Source organism: Chanodichthys erythropterus, chromosome 13 (genome assembly GCF_024489055.1).
Source record: "Chanodichthys erythropterus isolate Z2021 chromosome 13, ASM2448905v1, whole genome shotgun sequence".
In the NCBI taxonomy this organism is placed as follows: Eukaryota; Metazoa; Chordata; class Actinopteri; order Cypriniformes; family Xenocyprididae; genus Chanodichthys; species Chanodichthys erythropterus.
In genome coordinates this window covers 45,445,598-45,463,186 of record NC_090233.1, presented here as the reverse complement: position 1 = coordinate 45,463,186, position 17,589 = coordinate 45,445,598, and the positions used below count along the sequence as shown (strand labels likewise).

Genomic DNA, 17,589 nt, shown 5'->3' with positions numbered 1-17,589 from the left:
GCATACTAATGTGCATACTATCCACCCTATCCGCCCTAACTAGCATTGAATAATGTCACATATTATTTAGGTTGGATAGTATGCACATTGAGAAGCAGGCCATCAGACTGCACTGAACATAACAGTCGGATAGTTATGCAATCTCATTGCTAATCAGCCAGTTGTAGGAAGCGTCACGCCCTCAACCCTTTTGTCAAAAGAATGTCAGTCCCGCTTCTCCTACGAGAACGAGAAGAGCCCACTTGCGGTGTAGCTATAGTATACATACATACATACATAAAATGTCAAAATCCGTTAAAGAGCTTAATATCTATTATGAACCCATTAACAAAAGCAATATTTTTACTAGTGGGGACATTGTGGAGGGGCGAGTTGTTTTGGAAGTGACCAAAGAAATAAAAGTGGATAGTTTTTTTGTGAAGCTGAAGGGAGACGCAAATGTGCGCTGGACTGAAGGATCAAGCAATGACGAAAAAACCTACAAAGACCATGAGAGATACTTCAAACTAAAGCAATACTTCATTCAAGAGAGCTGGAAAAAAGGTAAGTTGCACAAAATATTAAATGATTATAAGTCATAGTAGTAGTTTAATATTAAATTATTATATAATTAAATAATACACACATGTACTACTACAGGACATATGCAAAATAAATGCTCATATAGTGAACTAACAAATCAAAGTTATGTTGTGTGTGGGTTGTTCTTCTATTCCGGCCGGGACGATCTGAATACACACTGATTTATGGGGACTCATGTCATTGTGGGGACCCCAAGTTGAGGTCCCCATGAGTAAACAAGCTTATAATTTTTTTCTGTGATGGGTAGGTTTAGGGGTTATGTTAGTGTAAGGCAATATAATATACAGTTTGTACAGTTTAAGAAACGTTATGTCTATGGAGAGTCCCCACAAAGACGAAGTGTGTGGTTGTGTGTGTGTGTGTGTGTGTGTGTGTGTGTGTGTGATAAGATTGGGAATTGATAACTGACTACTTGTATTTCTTACTGTGATTTCTGCAGGACAAAGTGAAAAGAATACCACTCTTGTAAGTGGAGAGACTTGTAAGTGACGGGTTTTCATTTATACCTTGCACTAATAAATACATTACATAAAACTAAATGACATACATGAAACCTGCAAAGATTGTTTGCTGACAGTAGATTAATTATGCTTGTTGGAAAGGGAACACAACCCTCTTTTAACCCATACAAACAATTATGTTTCTCAGATGGACCAGTGATTAGACCAGGAAGTCATGTTTTTCCATTCAGAATTCAGCTGCCTCAACAGTGAGTGATAAAATACCAGTGGTGGACGAAGTACACAAATCAAGAACTTGACTAAAAGTACAGTTATGTTTCATAAAATATTACTCAAGTGAAAGTATTTAGTGCTCCTTTTCAATTTGACTTGAGTGAAAGTACAAAAGTGCTTGATTTTTAATGCACTTAAATAAAAAAGTACTGATTGATGAATGTTTATTTTGTAATTTTATAGGGCCACTTATATCATTTAATTTTATATTATATATTTTATATAATCCTATTGCTCAAAATAATTATGAATGAGTATGAATTGTCAAATAGCCAGCACTAGTCAGTATGGATGGAAGATTAGTGGTTGCAGATATATAATATGTAATGTGTGTTGACAAACAATATAAACATATAAGACTAAATACATTACTTTTTAATAAATTGCTGCAGCAGCGGGGAAGATGAACGTGCATGTGTTATTTTGAATTGTGTTAGAGTTGCATGATTCTGGATTAAATGAGAATCAAGATTTTTATTTGTTTCTTTCAAATAGAAATCATGATTCTCCCATGATTCTGAAAAGACAACTAAAAAAAATTGCGTATAATTATTTACTAGAGGACAAAATATTAATTGCTGCAGTCTATTTAAAAATATTTAATTAATTAATTTTAAAAAATAGGTTTGTTTGAATGAATGATTTAATGACTTTCATTACTGGATGAATCAATGTTTTTGAACAAATCTTTTGAATGAATCATTCAATGTCAAATACATTTTAAGTCACTTGTCGCCTCCTAGTGGCGTAACAATGTATTCGATACAACCGTTATTTGAGCGGCAAGTTAGTTTTAAAATGTGATTTGATCTGTTTGAATTGAGACCGAGATCTGTAGACACATTGCTGTGGACGTGTCACATTAAAGCATTTCAGTGGGCTTAAATAGGTCATCCTTTACAGCAGATTTAGTTCAAAAACAACGGACCTAAATATGATTTTCAGTTACAATAATTCATCCTAAAATTCATCATTAGTAGGTTGACTTACTTCTCATCATCAGTCGTGCGCGCACTCAGAGGATCATCTAGGTTACTGTTGTTACCCCCGTTCCCTCCTATCGTTACGTCAATACTGACGTAATGGGGTCTTCCTTGGGAGCCCAATCACCTCTAAGTGTTTCAAAATGAGCCAATGGGAATTGGCCAGTGCGATTTACATGCCGGACAACACCCCCGGCATCCGGGTATAAATAGGACCAGCCTACTCACTTCCATTCATATTTTGCTGAGGAGCCGAGCCAGGGCACCTGGCCATTCAGCAGTGATTCAGGGCTATGGCAAGGGGACGTAACATCTCCGTTCCCTCCTTTAGGGAACGGGGGTTACAATACTGACCTAGATGTTCCCATTCAGTCAGTCACGTTCAACGTTACGTCGATAGTGATGTAATGAGGTTCAATGGAAAACGCCATAGCAACTGAGCCACGTTATGAGTGTTAGGGAAGCAGATGCTGGTAAGTGGTTGTGCCCAAATGCAAGTGCAACCACAGAGTCATAACCCTCCAGCGTCCGGAGTAAGCCCGAGGAGGTCTTCTATACCAGTGGGATGGAGAGGACAGGGCATTACTCAGGGGATAGTCGAAGCTGCTGTTCCTTATCCCCGGGGAAGAATGCTTCGGGACTCGATTCCCACATTTCTCAGCCATGACCAAAACGCCAGGAAAGCATTCCCAGTCCAAAGGAGGGGAAAACTACGGAGACCACACCCTGCCCGAAGGAAGGTGGTGTGTGGAAGACACATATGGACTGACACGTGGGGCAGTAACGCATATGGAAATCTCTGAGGTAGGACCTACCAACCAGGGAGGAACACTACGGAACAGAGATAGAGCAGAGCAAGCCGCCCAGGGAAAGACACAGGTTTACCATCAGAGAAACCATACCGTGGACAAACACATATGGGATTACCCACAGGGAATCACATCATATGGGCATCTAGCCCAGTACAAAGGCTGACCAATCGGGCATGCACAAAAGTACTGGACCTGGCATCGGACGCCTCCACCGCGTCTGACTGCCGCAGGATGCAGGAGGAACTCCACAGGGTTCACCATCTGGGGAACTGAACTGAGGAGCAGAAAAAGTGCTCAGATCTTCAGAACCTCTGCATGCAGTCCATGTAAATGTGCAGGGCACGAACGGGACACAGCAACGCTAGGGCTGGGTCTGCCTCCTCCAGGGGCAGTGCTTGAAAGTTCACCACCTGGTTCCGGAAGGGAGTGGTGGGAACTTTGGGCACATATCCAAGTCTCAGGACAACATGAGAGGAAGCCAGCCCAAATTCTAGGTACATTTTGCTGACCGAAAATGCTTGCAGGTCCCTGACCCTCTTAAAGGAAGCAAGTGTGGTCAGGAGCACTGTCTTTAACAACAGATGTTTCAGCTCGACTGACTCAAGGGGCTCAAAGGGAGCTCTCTGTAGACCCGCCAGAGCGACAGAGAGGTCCCAAGAGGGAATGAGGCGAGGCCTAGAAGGGTTTAACCTTCTGGCGCCTCTGAGGAACCTAACGATCAGGTCGTGCTTTCCTAGTGACCTGCCACCGACCACATCGTGATGTGCTGCGATGGCGGCCACATAGACCTTCAAGGTGGAGGGGGACAGCCTCTGCTCCAAGCCATCTTAAAGGAAGGAAAGCACAGAGCTGATCGGGCATTTTCGGGGGTCTTCCCGGTGGGAAGAACACCACTCAGCAAACAGACTGCATTCATGGCATGAAGCAGGGGTTCTCGCCGAAGGGGAGAAGAGGGGGCTCTCGCCGAAGTGATAGTGTCAACTACTGCGGGTGGTAGGCCACTTAAGTCCTCCACATCCTATCCAGAGACCACACGAGGAGATTCCAGAGGTTGGAACGTGGGTGCCGTATGGTGCCCCGTCCCTAAGAAAGCAGGTCCTTCCTCAGGGGAATCCGCCAGGGAGGGGCTGTCGTGAGGAGCATCAGCTCTGGGAACCAAGTTCGGTTGGGCCAGTACGGCGTAATAAGCAAGATCTGCTCCTCATCCTCCCTGACCTTGCACAGTCTGTGCGAGAAGGCTCACTGGGGGAAACGCATACTTGCATAGGCCCCGGGGCCAGCTGTGTACCAGAGTATCCGTGCCGAGGGTCCCCTCGGACAGGGAATAAAAAACTGGCAGTGAGCGGATTCGTGGGAGGCAACAGGTCAACCTGTGCGTCCCCAAATTGGCTCCAAATCAGCTAAACCACCTGGGGGTGGTGTCTCCATTCCCCCCCGGGAATGTGAGCTGTTGTGAGAGCGTGTCAGCCGCACGTTTGAGCTCGCCCGGGATATAAATCGGCGCTGACTCCATTGTTTTTGGTTATTGTCATGCTGGAAGACCCATCCATGGCCCATCTTCAGTGTTCTGGCTGAGGGAAGGAGGTTCCCTTGAGATCATTAATAAGCTCATTCTGTGTAGTTCTGGGCTGATCCCTCACCTGTCTCATGATCATCCTTATCCCATGAGTTGAGATCTTGCATGGAGCTCCAGACCAAGGGTGATTGATGGTTATTTTGCATTTCTTCCATTTCCGAAAAATAGCACCAACAGTTGTCTCCTTCTCACCAAGCTTCTTGCTGATGGTCTTGTAACCCATTCTAGCCTTGTGCAGGTCTACAATCTTGTCCCTGACGTCCTTTAACAGATGTTTGGTCTTGCCCATGGAGAGGTTGAAGATACAGATTCTGTGTATGGGTGTCTTTTATACAAATAACAAGCTGATATCAGGAGTACTTTCTTAAAGTGACAGGAATAATCTGTGTTCCACATGGGCATGTTACCAATCTGTCGGAGGCAGAATTCTTACTGGATGGTATGGTCATGGAACAGGAGGCAACAGAGTTTATTGACAGGCTGGGTGGAACAACAGGAATGTGAAGTGGCAGAGGTGAGTATAGCAGTTCAAGGTAATCAGATGATGACTTAGCTGAAGTGTAACCAGTGTTTCTTGGCAGTTGCTGACAGGTAGTGATGTGACATTTGAACCGAGGCTTCGGAGCTTGTGCCGAGCATAAATGGGCGTGCCAGATGAAGCCTCGATTCAAGGCTTGTGCCGGTAACGTAGAAATCACGTGACCAATGACAAACGAAGCCTCACTTTCTGTCCAATCATGTGCACGATTCACTTTGCGTATCGGAATGTTCGAACCCCCAGATCTTACTTCATGAGTAGGTTTTTCAGACTTATTCAATTACATTTTTAAATACCCAGTTATATAAGTAATATGAAGAATACAAATTATTTCAGGAAAATAAAATATTTGCCATATGCAATTCATATATGTGTACATTTATTCTTCGTTTAAATCATATTGATATTCATACTGGCATTAAATGCTATAGTTTAATGGGTAGGGCCTACATTAATTTAATTTAATTTAATTTAATTTAATTTAATTTAATTTAACCTTTATTTAACCAGGAAAGTCCCATTGAGATTAAAAACCTCTTTTTCAAGGGAGTCCTGGCCAAGAGGCAACAACATTTACACAATTATAAACATACAAAGAAACATTAAAATAACACAGATTACGAAAAACAGTTGCACGTTATTGAGGCAGTCTCCATTGCTTTCAGCTTAGTTTTAAAAGCATTTAAGGTCAAGAGCTCAGTCAGTTTCCAGTCCTTCTGCATCATGTTCCAAGCAAAAGGAGCTGAGTGGACAAAGGCTTTCTTCCCCAACTCTGTGCGGGCAAAAGGAACAGAGAGCAACAGCTGATTGTTTGATCGCAGGGAGTAAGAGCCAACACTTCTCTGTGTAATTAAAGTACAAATGTAAGGAGGCAGTAATCCAAGCATAGCTTTAAAAATAAAAGTGTACCAATGACCCTGCCTCCTAGTGGCCAGAGAAGGCCATCCCACTCGTGAATACAATTCACAGTGATGCGTCATGGCTCTACAGTTAGTAATGAACCTCAAAGAGGCATGATAAACCGTGTCCACCATTTGAAGACATGAAGAAGCATTCATATAAAAAATATCTCCATAATCTAGCACAGATAAAAAAGTTGCAGTGACAAGGCGCTTTTTTACTTCAAAAGAAAAACAATTTATTACGAAAGAAAAAAAACAGTTTAAGTTTTAATTTCTTCACAAGTTTTTCTATATGTGGTTTAAAAGTGAGGGAGTCATCAATCAAGACACCAAGGTATTTATATTCATGAACAACCTCTATGACATTCCCTTCAAGAGTGGACACTACTGGAACAGTCTGAGGCACCCTCGTAAAATTTGAAAACAACATTAGCTTAGTTTTGTTAGCATTAAGAACTAGTTTTAACTGAAGAAGTGAATGCTGGACAGCAACAAAAGCTTTCTGCAGGGTTTCAATGGCCTGAGCAAGGGATGATCCATAGCAGTAAATGACTGTGTCATCGGCATAAAAATGCATATTAGCATCAGAAACATTTTGACCTAAGTCATTGATATACAAGATAAATAGGAGGGGTCCCAAAACTGAGCCCTGTGGCACCCCCTTACGGACAACAATAAAATCAGAAGAGAGACCCTCATATTTAATGCATTGAGTCCTGTTATTCAGATAATTTGAGAACCATGCAACTGCATGCTCTGACAATCCTGAGCAAATTAATCTGTTCTTTAAAACAGCATCGTCGACAGTATCAAAAGCTTTTGACAGATCTAAAAAAAGTGAAGCACAGAACTGTTTCTTATCAAGTGCCATCGAATGTCCACTGAGGAAAGTGATATCATTTAAAAGTTAAGGGGATTTCTCACAGTGCTAAAACAACTTCCTTGACTCGCTCAAGAGTCTTTGTCCCCATCTAATAGCGTAATAATGTAACTTTCACTTACTATTGACAGACCCTTTCTCAATACCAAATATGGCATATTATTTATATAAAATAATATTTATTAAACAATATTTAAATTAACAATAGCCATTATAAAAGACAAACACAAGCAAATAATAAACACAATCAAATAAATAAAAAATACGAGCAACAATTCAGTCAAACGTACAAAAGTAGTGCTCTAGTACAGGAATTAAGTTAAATATAGCCTAAATATAAAGTTATGAAACTTATGTTCCCCCTTAACCCAAATCATTTTGCTCCGGAACAAGTAATAGATTAATAAGAACAAAGATTACTTGTTTGATATACCCCAAATTAATTATATTTCATTTAACCACTATCTAAGAGTGGAAAATTCCCGAAGGACTGGTCAAGATCAAGCTGTTCCCTGCGGCTACATGAGCGCTGAACGGCCACTGGCGGAGTGGAGCTCGCATCTGCAAAAGCGTCAAAACAAATTGTGAAATAGGCACTATGATTAAATATGAGTCACATATTTGAGGTCTAAAATTAACTACATTCTCATCTAAAAAATTACATTTCGAGGCATAACAACAGAAGTATTTATTAAAAAATATATAACAGTTGCCGTAAGCAGAGTGATACAAACGATGAAACAATGGTACTATAGTGCTGATACTGGGAGAATATTGCATGGCTTTCAGCCAATCAGATTCGAGAACCAGAAAGAACGTCTCGGTTACAAAGGTAACCCTCGTTCCCTGAAGGAGGGAACGGAGACGTACGTCGGACAGACGGACGAATAGGAATCTCGCTAGAGAGGCCAATCTACTTCGAGTGTAACTAAACGAGCCAATGCACATTGGCATGCAATCATATGCATCAGCTGCTCGCCTCGCAGCACGGGTATATAATGAGCAGCAGGTGCGTTGCATCTTCAGGTCTTCGCTGAGGAGCCGAACCGGATAGGCGGCAGCATCAGCGGGGTACAGCGACTGTGGCGACGGGACGTACGTCTCCGTTCCCTCCTTCAGGGAACGAGGGTTACCTTTGTAACCGAGACGTTCCCATTTAGTCGGTCACGTTCGACGTACGTCGGACAGACCGACGAATAGGAATCCCTACCAAAGCGCCACAGGAGCTGCCCCCTTCCAGCGCTCTGTTGTAAGCCACCTGAACCCCCTTGCCTGAGGATGGTGGAACAGGGCTAACACAGAGAGAGTCTATCACTGCTGTTCCCCAAAACCCATTCAGTGAGACTATTGGATAACGCTGGGAAAGTGTACCCTTTCGCTGGAAAAGGAACGCTGCGGAAGCCACATCCTTCCCCGAAGGGGTTATGTGGAGAAGTACATATGGACTAACCCTGTAGGGCTGTGCTACATATGGAAGAGCTGGGGTGACTCCAACCCGATGAAGGGTAGGTTCTCCCAGAGGGAAAGACACGGGCTTCGTTTAGGAGCAACCGTGGAACCAGCCATATGGGATCCCCGTAGGGTCACACATATGGAACCCAGCCTAAACCCGGTTCTCAAGGATACAACGGAGTATAGGCCTGGCGCCAGACGCTCCGCCACGTCGGCTGCCGAAGGGATATCGGAGGACTCGACAGGGTCTGCCTTGTAAGGACTCTCTGGAGAAAAGCAGCGCATGTAGCGCAGCAAGCCGACACTAAGCCGGGGCCTCTCCGTGCCTCTGACCTGAGGCGAGAACACGGGAGACCGGCTCGACACGAAGGCTATAGTATCTAGCAAACGTGTTAGGTGTCGCCCAGCCCGCAGCTCTACAAATGTCTGTTAGCGAAGCGCCACGAGCCAGCGCCCAGGAGGATGCCACACCTCTCGTGGAGTGAGCATGCAACCTGAGCGGGCAGGGCACGCCCTGAGCTTGGTAAGCCAGGGCGATGGCATCCACTTTCCAGTGGGTCATCCTCTGCTTGGAGACAGCCTTTCCCTTCTGCTGGCCTCCGTAACAGACAAAGAGCTGGTCTGAGGTCCTGAAGCTTCGAGTTCTGTCTATGTACAGTCGCAAGGCGCGAACTGGACAGAGCAAAGCCAGGGCTGGGTCTGCCTCCTCCGAGGGCAGCGCTTGCAGGCTCACTACCTGGTCCCTGAAGGGAGTGGTAGGAACCTTGGGCACATAGCCAGGCCTGGGTCTCAGTACCACGTGGCTGTCACCCGGCCTGAACTCTAGGCACAATTCGTCGACCGAAAATGACTGCAGGTCCCCTACCCTCTTGATGGAGGCCAATGCCACCAGCAGCAAAGTCTTCATAGACAGAATCTTTAAGTCTGCTGACAGCAAAGGCTCAAAGGGAGCAATCTGGAGTGCTCTGAGCACCAGAGTAAGGTCCCAAGAGGGTATGGAGGGGGGACGAGCAGGATTTAACCGTCTCGCCCCCCTAAGGAACCTGATGACCAGGTCGTGCTGACCAACAGATTTGCCATTTATGTGGTTGTGGTAAGCGGATATGGCAGCAGTATGGACTTTGAGGGTGGAGGGGGACAGCCTACGCTCCAACCCTTGCTGCAAGAAGGAAAGCACGACTCCGATCGAGCATCTTCGGGGGTCTTCTCGGCGAGAAGAGCACCACTCGACGAACAGGTTCCACTTCGAGGCGTAAGCACGTCTCGTAGACAATGCACGTGCCGAAGTGACGATGTCAAGTACCTCAGGGGGTAAGTCACCTAGAACCTCCGCGTCCCGTCCAGGGACCAGACATGGAGTTTCCAGAGGTCTGGACACGGGTGCCAAAGAGTGCCCCGTCTCTGAGAGAGGAGGTCCTTCCTCAGAGGGATGGGCCAGGGAGGGGCTGTCGCGAGGAGTGAGAGTTCTGGGAACCAGGTCCGGTTGGGCCAGTAAGGCGCAACTAACAAGACCTGCTCCTCATCCTCCCTGACTTTGCACAGGGTCTGTGCAAGTAGGCTCACTGGGGGAAACGCATATTTGCGCAGGCCCCGGGGCCAGCTGTGAGCCAGTGCATCTGTCCCGAGTGTCCCCTCGGTCAGAGAGTAAAACAACTGGCAGTGGGAGGTTTCTGGTGAGGCAAACAGGTCTACCTGAGCCTCTCCGAATTCTCTCCAGATCAGCTGAACCACCTGGGGGTGGAGTCGCCACTCTCCTGGCAGCGCAGCTCGTAATAGCTCGTCGGCCACATGGTTGAGCACACCGGGGACATGAATGGCGCGAAGCGACCTTAGATGCTTCCGATTCCACAGGAGGAGATGGCGGGCGAGTTGCGACATGCGACGGGAGCGTAGACCACCTTGACGGTTGATGTACGCAACGGTCGCAGTGTTGTCTGTACGGACCAGTACATGCTTGCCCTGAAGCAGGCCTTTGAAGTGGCTCAGAGCAAGGCGTACTGCCAGCAACTCGAGGCAATTGATGTGCCAATGCAGATGGGGTCCCGTCCAAACCCCTGAGACTGCATGCCCGTTGTACGTGGCACCCCAGCCGGTGGCAGAAGCATCTGTGAAAACCACAGCATGCCGGGACACTTGTTCTAGGGGCACTCCTGCCCGAAGAAACAAAGGGTCCGACCACGGACTGAAGGTTCGGCGGCACTCCTGAGTGATTGGCACCCGGAACGTGCCGCGTTGCCACGCCCATCTCGGGACTCGGCCGTGAAGCCAGTGCTGAAGCGGTCTCATATGAAGCAGACCGAGCGGTGTTACAGCCGCTGCAGCCGCCATATGCCCCAGGAGCCTCTGAAAGAACTTCAGTGGGACCGCTGTCCTGCCGTTGAACGTATTCAGGCAGTTCAACACCGACCGAGCACGTTCCTCTGTGAGGCGTGCTATCCGTTCGACCGAATCCAACTCCATACCAAGAAAAGAGATCCTCTGCACTGGTGCGAGTTTGCTCTTTTCCCAGTTGACCCGAAGCCCCAACTGGCTGAGGTGACTGAGCACCAAGTCCCTGTGTTCGCAAAACTGATCCCGAGACTGTGCTAGAATGAGCCAGTCATCTAGATAGTTGAGAATGCGAACACCCTGTTCTCTCATGGGAGCAAGGGCTCCCTACACGACTTTCGTGAAGACGCGGGGAGACAGGGCCAGCCTGAAGGGTAGGACTCTGTACTGATACGCGAATCTCAGGAATGGCCTGTGTCGCGGAAGAATCGAAACATGGAAGTACGCGTCCTTCAGGTCGATCGCTGCAAACCAATCTCGGGGACGGATGCACTCGAAAATGCGTTTCTGCGTGAGCATTTTGAACGGTAGCTTGTAGAGGCTCCGATTCAAAACTTGCAGGTCCAAGATCGGTCGTAACCCGCCGCTTTTCTTGGGTACAATGAAGTAGGGGCTGTAGAACCCTGACCTCAAATCGGCTGGAGGGACCGGCTCTATCGCGTCCTTCGCCAGTAGGACTGCGATCTCCGCACGCAGGACAGGGGCATCGGCATCTTTCACTATAGTGAAGAGGACGTCCCTGAACTTGGGGGGGGGGGTGGAACTGAATCGCAAAGCCGAACCTGATGGTCCGAAGGAGCCAGCGAGACGGACTGGGGAGCGCTAAACAGGCTCGCAGAGACCGTACAAGCGGGACCAAAGGGACCACCGGTGTACCCGCAGCAGGGCAGCGAGGTGGAACACAGGGACGCAGCTCGGGGGGCTCTCTTTGTGAGGCGGCCCGATGCGGCGTCACAGTGTGCTAGGCAACACTTACCTGGCTCCACGGATGGACAGAGGGAGCAGTCGAGGCTTTGGCTGCCCGCTGCTCGCTGCTCGCTGCTGTCCGCTGGCGACAGAAGAGGGGGATGAGAGTGGTGAGGTTTTTCTCCTCCCACTGCTCTCCAAACCCTCTTCAGACCTGGAAATGGAGGAACTGCTCTTTTAAATTTGGGTACCGCTGCCTCTTGGGTCAGTGGCGGAACAGAAACAAACCTAATAAAAAGGATTTACCACCCGGCCCTCCTCCAGGGGTGAAAGAGCAGCCCCACCCATCTCTGGGTCGCCCGTCTCAGGGGTGATTCTCACCAACCACTTAAACAACTGCAGAGACGGGAGGCGTCATCTCCCCGCAAATGGACACAGCAGAGCCTGCTGGGCCGGAGTTTCCTGCAGGGGATGACACCCTTGGCGACGAGCAAACTGAGGGGCGGCCCAAGAGGAACTCAATGGTTTGTCATGGGAATCTCCCCGATCCGCTACTAACTGAAGAGAACCGCTGGGCTCAGTCCTCAACAGTGTCACCGAAAAGGCCACCTCGTAAGATGGGAGCATTGAGAAAGCATTTAGCTTGACAACCTCTCACACCTCACAAGGTAAGCCAGGGGGCACTTCTGGACAACTGAGGTGGACATCGTCTGGCTGAGGGCCTGCGCTGTGACTTCGATCACGGTTAGTCAACAAGCGCAGCTCAACCCAAGCACAGAACTACCCTCATGCAAAAAGAGTGCCTTGGCCTCACATGCAGGGTGGGTGTGGTCTGTGTACAGCCACCCCATCCAAGAGGGTAGTGAGAGAGGAAAAACTTATGCAGATTTTGGCACCTTTGGCATTCCATATTTATGGCACCAATATACCCCCATACTGCCAAGTTTTCCATGCACATCTGGAAGACCCAGGAAAGCATGGCTGTAAACTCTGAATCTGAGTCAGCATAAGCACACACCATTACAGTGGGCAGTGTCACCCTCATTTCCAGAGCATAACAGCACTCTCTCCGATGCTGCAATCGACGTCTGTCACTCAGCTGTAGCTCTGAATGAAATGCTAGGTTCCCCTATGAGAAGGACCAGCAATCCAATCCAGAAACTGCACAGCTTGCAATGCGCTAGAGAGGGAGGGGCCCTAGGGGGTTGGTTCCCCGAAGGAACCCCTCAACCTCATGTCACCCAAGCCATATCAGCAAAGTAGACCTCTTCTGGTGCACCAGAGAGGGCGCTACAATGGAGATTACGCAAGGGAACCGCGCATCTAGAGCGCCGAGCGAGCGCTGGGTTGCCGTGACAACCCGCGCTGCAGCCCGGCAGCTCGACGGCACACGACACGCAGAGGAGCGAGAGGTTTGCTCTCGTTGATCTCCACGGTCTCCCAGAGTGTCGGGCAGACCCGCGGCTGTGCTTTTACACACAAGCGGCAGCTAGCCAACAACAGAGGGGACTCAAGCTTCCCGGAGAAAGAAGAGTCACGACCGGCGTGTCGACGTGATCATGTTCTCGTATGAAAACATGAACACCCACGAACATCATTTCAGCACGCGCCCAGACATGTGAAACGGTGATCGTGGCCGTCAGTGAGGACCGGAACGACCGCATCCAGAACACAAGTAGGATGTCATCTTTAAAAAGACGTAAATCCACTTGTGTAAGCCCTTTCAGGGACTTTTAGAAGTGCTGAAGCACGCAGGGGAACGGCCACCGCAACACAGACAGGGATTGTGTGCAGCCGGTCGTGTGCTCTCTCTCTCTTTGAAGGCGCTCACTCTTACCAGCCGTAAAAACGGCTTTTCAGCGCTCAAAAGCGCACCGTACCGGCCATGAGAACAGCCTTCTGACGCTGTCAAACAGCTATTTGCTCAAAAACGGCGAACGAAACAAAAACTGTGCTGTTCGCCCGCACTCGGAAAAATTATATACCCGCGCTGCGAGGCGAGCAGCTGATGCATATGATTGCATGCCAATGTGCATTGGCTCGTTTAGTTACACTCGAAGTAGATTGGCCTCTCTAGCGAGATTCCTATTCGTCGGTCTGTCCGACGTACGTCGAACGTGACCGACTGAATGGGAACTGTTGTATAAATGACCATATTATGCACTATAATGCTTGTCAGTCATTTGTGAGAACCTAAAGATTTTTTATTTTACCATCATTTCAGAAATATGCCTCCATCTTTTAATGGAATTCATGGCTCAGTTAAGTACGTCATGACAGTACAGCTGAAGAGGCCTTGGAAGTCATCATCTACTACATGTACAGAATTAACCTTTTTACCCAGGAATGATGGGACCAATAATCATTTAATGGTATGAATTATAATACCATGTTTGACTCTTTTGCACTCATCTATTGATAAATAGAGAGATTATGCAACTGGTTATACTGTCATCAGAATTGTGATTTAAACCATTTGCTTGTGACCTCAATTTTTTTGCTTTGCAACCTAAATTTTAGTTCACCCATTTCAATATGTTGTTATACAGCAACCACTATCTGGCACACAAGACAAGAAGATGAAACTTTTCGGCTCAGGAAAAATGTCAATGACAGTAACAACAGACAAAACTGGCTATATGCAAGGTGATCACCTGTGTATCTCTCAAACACCTCAGTCAAAGCTGCCTAAACTGAAGACACTAGCCTGTAATGCCAATAGATGGGTTTCCATCAACATAGTTTTATGCACATTTTGAGGCATTGCATATAAATCCTGGATGTAAACAACTAATTGTTAGCATCATAGCATAATTGCCTAAGTCATTTTGTCCAAATTATTTTGGGCAATTATGCTATGAGGCTAACGAAATGCAAATCAAATTTTCCCAAAAATATAGCGGATCACTCCTATTTTCTGATAGTACTGCATTTGTATTGATAATGTGTTCATATTAGCATAATTGCCTGAGTCATTTTTTGGCCAAATTATTTTGGGCAATTATGCTATGAGGCTAAATGAAATGCAAATAAAATTTCCCAATTTTGCGTAAAAATATATACGGTCAATTGAGGTGGGTCCTTTTTTTTAACGTAAGAAGACATGGGCATAAACTATGATGGAAACAAATTTACTGAATAAATTCCTTGATCTGTAAAACACTGTTTTATCTGCAAATAGGTTTTACTTAAATTAAATTTGCAACTTTAATGGAAAACATAGTCATTTGGTCTTTTTTTTTTCAATTATTGATAAATGTTGTCTCTAATTCCTTGTAATTGCTGCAGGTGAAACAATCCGAGTTTCTGTTGATGTTGACAACTCTTCATCTCGTGACGTCAAGCTAAAGTACAGCCTCAAGCAGAAACAGACGTTCATTGCTGGCAGGAGAACTAAAATAAGATTTAAGGATATAGTCAAAGAAACTAAAGATTGCATCCCATCTGGAGAAAAGACAAAATTCATAGTGGACATGAACCTTCCACGTGACCTGACTGTCACCATTGAAAACTGCAGAATTATAAAAGTGCAGTATGAACTCAAGGTGCAACTTCATCTTCCTTTGTATTGCCATATTTAAAGTGACAGTTCAACCCAAAATTAAAATGTACTCACCTTCATGTCATTTCAAACCTGTACTTTCTTTCTTCTTTGGGAAAAAATGAAACAGTTGTAACATTCTTTAAATTTCAGAATATCTTTGTAACGAGGTCAGTAGATGTGGGAAGAAGGAGGCGGTAACCGGCGAACATTCAACAAAACTTTAATATAAAATAAACAAAGAACAAAACGAAAGTAATGCCGGCAGACCCTCGCGGACGTCTGCCGGCCACACAAACATAATAAAACATAAAATAAAGTCCAGGCCTGGTCCTCTCTCATCCTTCACTGTAGTCATTCCTCCTTTTATGCTTCCGGAGCTCCTCCATGAGGGACTCAAGGCCGGTGTGCCTCCCAGGTGATGCTCATTAACACTCGCGCCACCGGCCTCGCGCCGTTCCCTCACGGCTCTCGCCCGCCCTGTTCGTCACAATCTTCTTTTGTGTCCTGCAGAAGAAAGAAGGTCATACAGATTTGAAACAACATAATGGCGAGTAAATGAAAGAAACTACTATTACTACTAAACTATTCCTTTAATTTTCACAAATTTCTCAAATGCTTTTTAATTTCTGTACTAAAACAGTCTATAACAATATTGATTTTACAGCACAGACAAAACTTTCTAACAAAGAATAAAGTAAAACTAAATAATTGATTTGTTTTCTCTCCTTTGTAACTTCAACACATACTGTCACAGTTCTCTTAAACTATTCTGTCCCCGATTGTCTTTCAGGTCTATCTGGATGTGTCTTTTGCCTCAGATCCAGAAGTCAAATTCCCTGTGGTTATTCTTCCGGCTGGCCAAGAATGTCCTCCCTGGCAAGACCCACCTGCAGGATTCCAGCCATATCCACCACCTCAGCCTAACCTTGTGCCCTATCCTGCTGAACAACCACCTCCATATGCAGAAAGTTATCCCAACTTATATGACCCTACAGCTCTACCCCATCCAGGAGCTGCTGCAGGGCTTTATCCAGATCCAAATGCAATGCTGCCTGGTTTCAATCCGACTCCATCTGCACCAATTTATGATCCAAATCAAAGCACTAAAGAATCCTTTCCTAATGTGCCTTATTAGTCTCCTTCACCAGACAAACCTCTGACCACCACTTATGATGTGTCAATTATAACTTCATGGTTTTATCTGCATGAATTCAAGCTTGGTGCCTATTATTGTGCCTTTAAAACTTAGCACTTTTCTTAAAGGGTTAGTTCATTGTCATTGATTACTCACCTTCATGTCATTCCAAACCCAGTAAGACCTTCATAAAATTAAGGTTGAACCACTGTTGTCACATGGACTATATTAACGATGTCTTTACTACCTTTCTGGGCCTTGAAAATGGTAGTTGCTTTGCTGTCTCAAAATAAAACCGGAAACCGAGGGTAATATGGGATATTGTAAGTACTCAAGTGAACAAAGTATATAACACTGCCCTAGTGTTTTTTGGATATTTTACTGCAAAAATATTACATTTTGCACCTTTAATTTGTGTTCTAAAGATGAACGAAGGTCTTAGGGTTTGGAACAGCATTATGGTTAGTAATTAAAGAAAGAATTTTTCATTTTTTGGGTGAGCTAACCCTTTAATTTTACAGGGAATGTACAGTATAATCTTCAGTTTTTTAGATCACTGTTCAGTTCCCCCTTTTACCCTGTGCTCCTTTTTGGAGTACAAAAAACATTTTTAAAAAATATAGCTGATCACGCCTACTAAAAGTTATTTTGCTGATAGTACTGCATCTGTATTGATAAAGTGTTCATATTAGAAGATATTGCAGCTTTTTTTTTAGTACTAGATTTTTTTTACCTCTGTCCATGATAAAATGATCAACTCTTGCTTAATTTATTATTAACTCTCACTTCAACTAATGCACAGATCCATTATATTGACACACATCCAATTTATTTCCCAACTATTTAAATTCACTTAAAGGTGCCCTAGACTGTTTTTTTACAAGATGTAATATAAGTCTAAGGTGTCCCCTGAATGTGTCTGTGAAGTTTCAGCTCAAAATACCCCATAGATTTTTTTTACTTAATGTTTTTAACTGCCTATTTTAGGGCATCATTAACTATGCACTGATTTTTTCAGCACGGCCCCTTTAAGAGATACGCGCACACGAGCTGTCGACTATATTACAGCGCATTTACAAAGTTCACACAGCTAATATAACCCTCAAATGGATCTTTACAAGATGTTCGTCATGCATGCTGTGTGCATACATCGAATTATGTGAGTAAAGTATTTATTTAGATGGTTACGTTTGACTCTGTGTGAGTTTGAGGCTATA

General features: G+C 45.5%; 1 protein-coding gene across 1 annotated transcript; it reads left to right on the top strand.

The window, feature by feature from the left end:
• The first annotated feature begins 281 nt into the window (after nt 1–281).
• Nucleotides 282–16,544, top strand: LOC137034699 (arrestin domain-containing protein 3-like). The gene is made up of 7 exons (XM_067407834.1): nt 282–543; nt 1,022–1,063; nt 1,231–1,291; nt 13,918–14,065; nt 14,243–14,339; nt 14,982–15,238; nt 16,028–16,544. The coding sequence occupies exons 1-7, from the start codon at nt 282–284 to the stop codon at nt 16,370–16,372; spliced, it is 1,212 nt and encodes a 403-aa protein (XP_067263935.1). The 3' UTR covers nt 16,373–16,544.
• The last annotated feature ends 1,045 nt before the right edge of the window (nt 16,545–17,589 follow it).

What these genes read in the sequence shown, in the direction of transcription:
- LOC137034699 (XM_067407834.1), top strand. Translation starts at nt 282, where the DNA reads ATGTCAAAATCCGTTAAAGAGCTTAATATCTATTATGAACCCATTAAC. An exon ending in TCAAGAGAGCTGGAAAAAAG is followed by an intron (nt 544 to 1,021) that starts GTAAGTTGCACA and finishes TGATTTCTGCAG; the next exon opens with GACAAAGTGAAAAGAATACC. An exon ending in CAAAACTGGCTATATGCAAG is followed by an intron (nt 14,340 to 14,981) that starts GTGATCACCTGT and finishes TAATTGCTGCAG; the next exon opens with GTGAAACAATCCGAGTTTCT.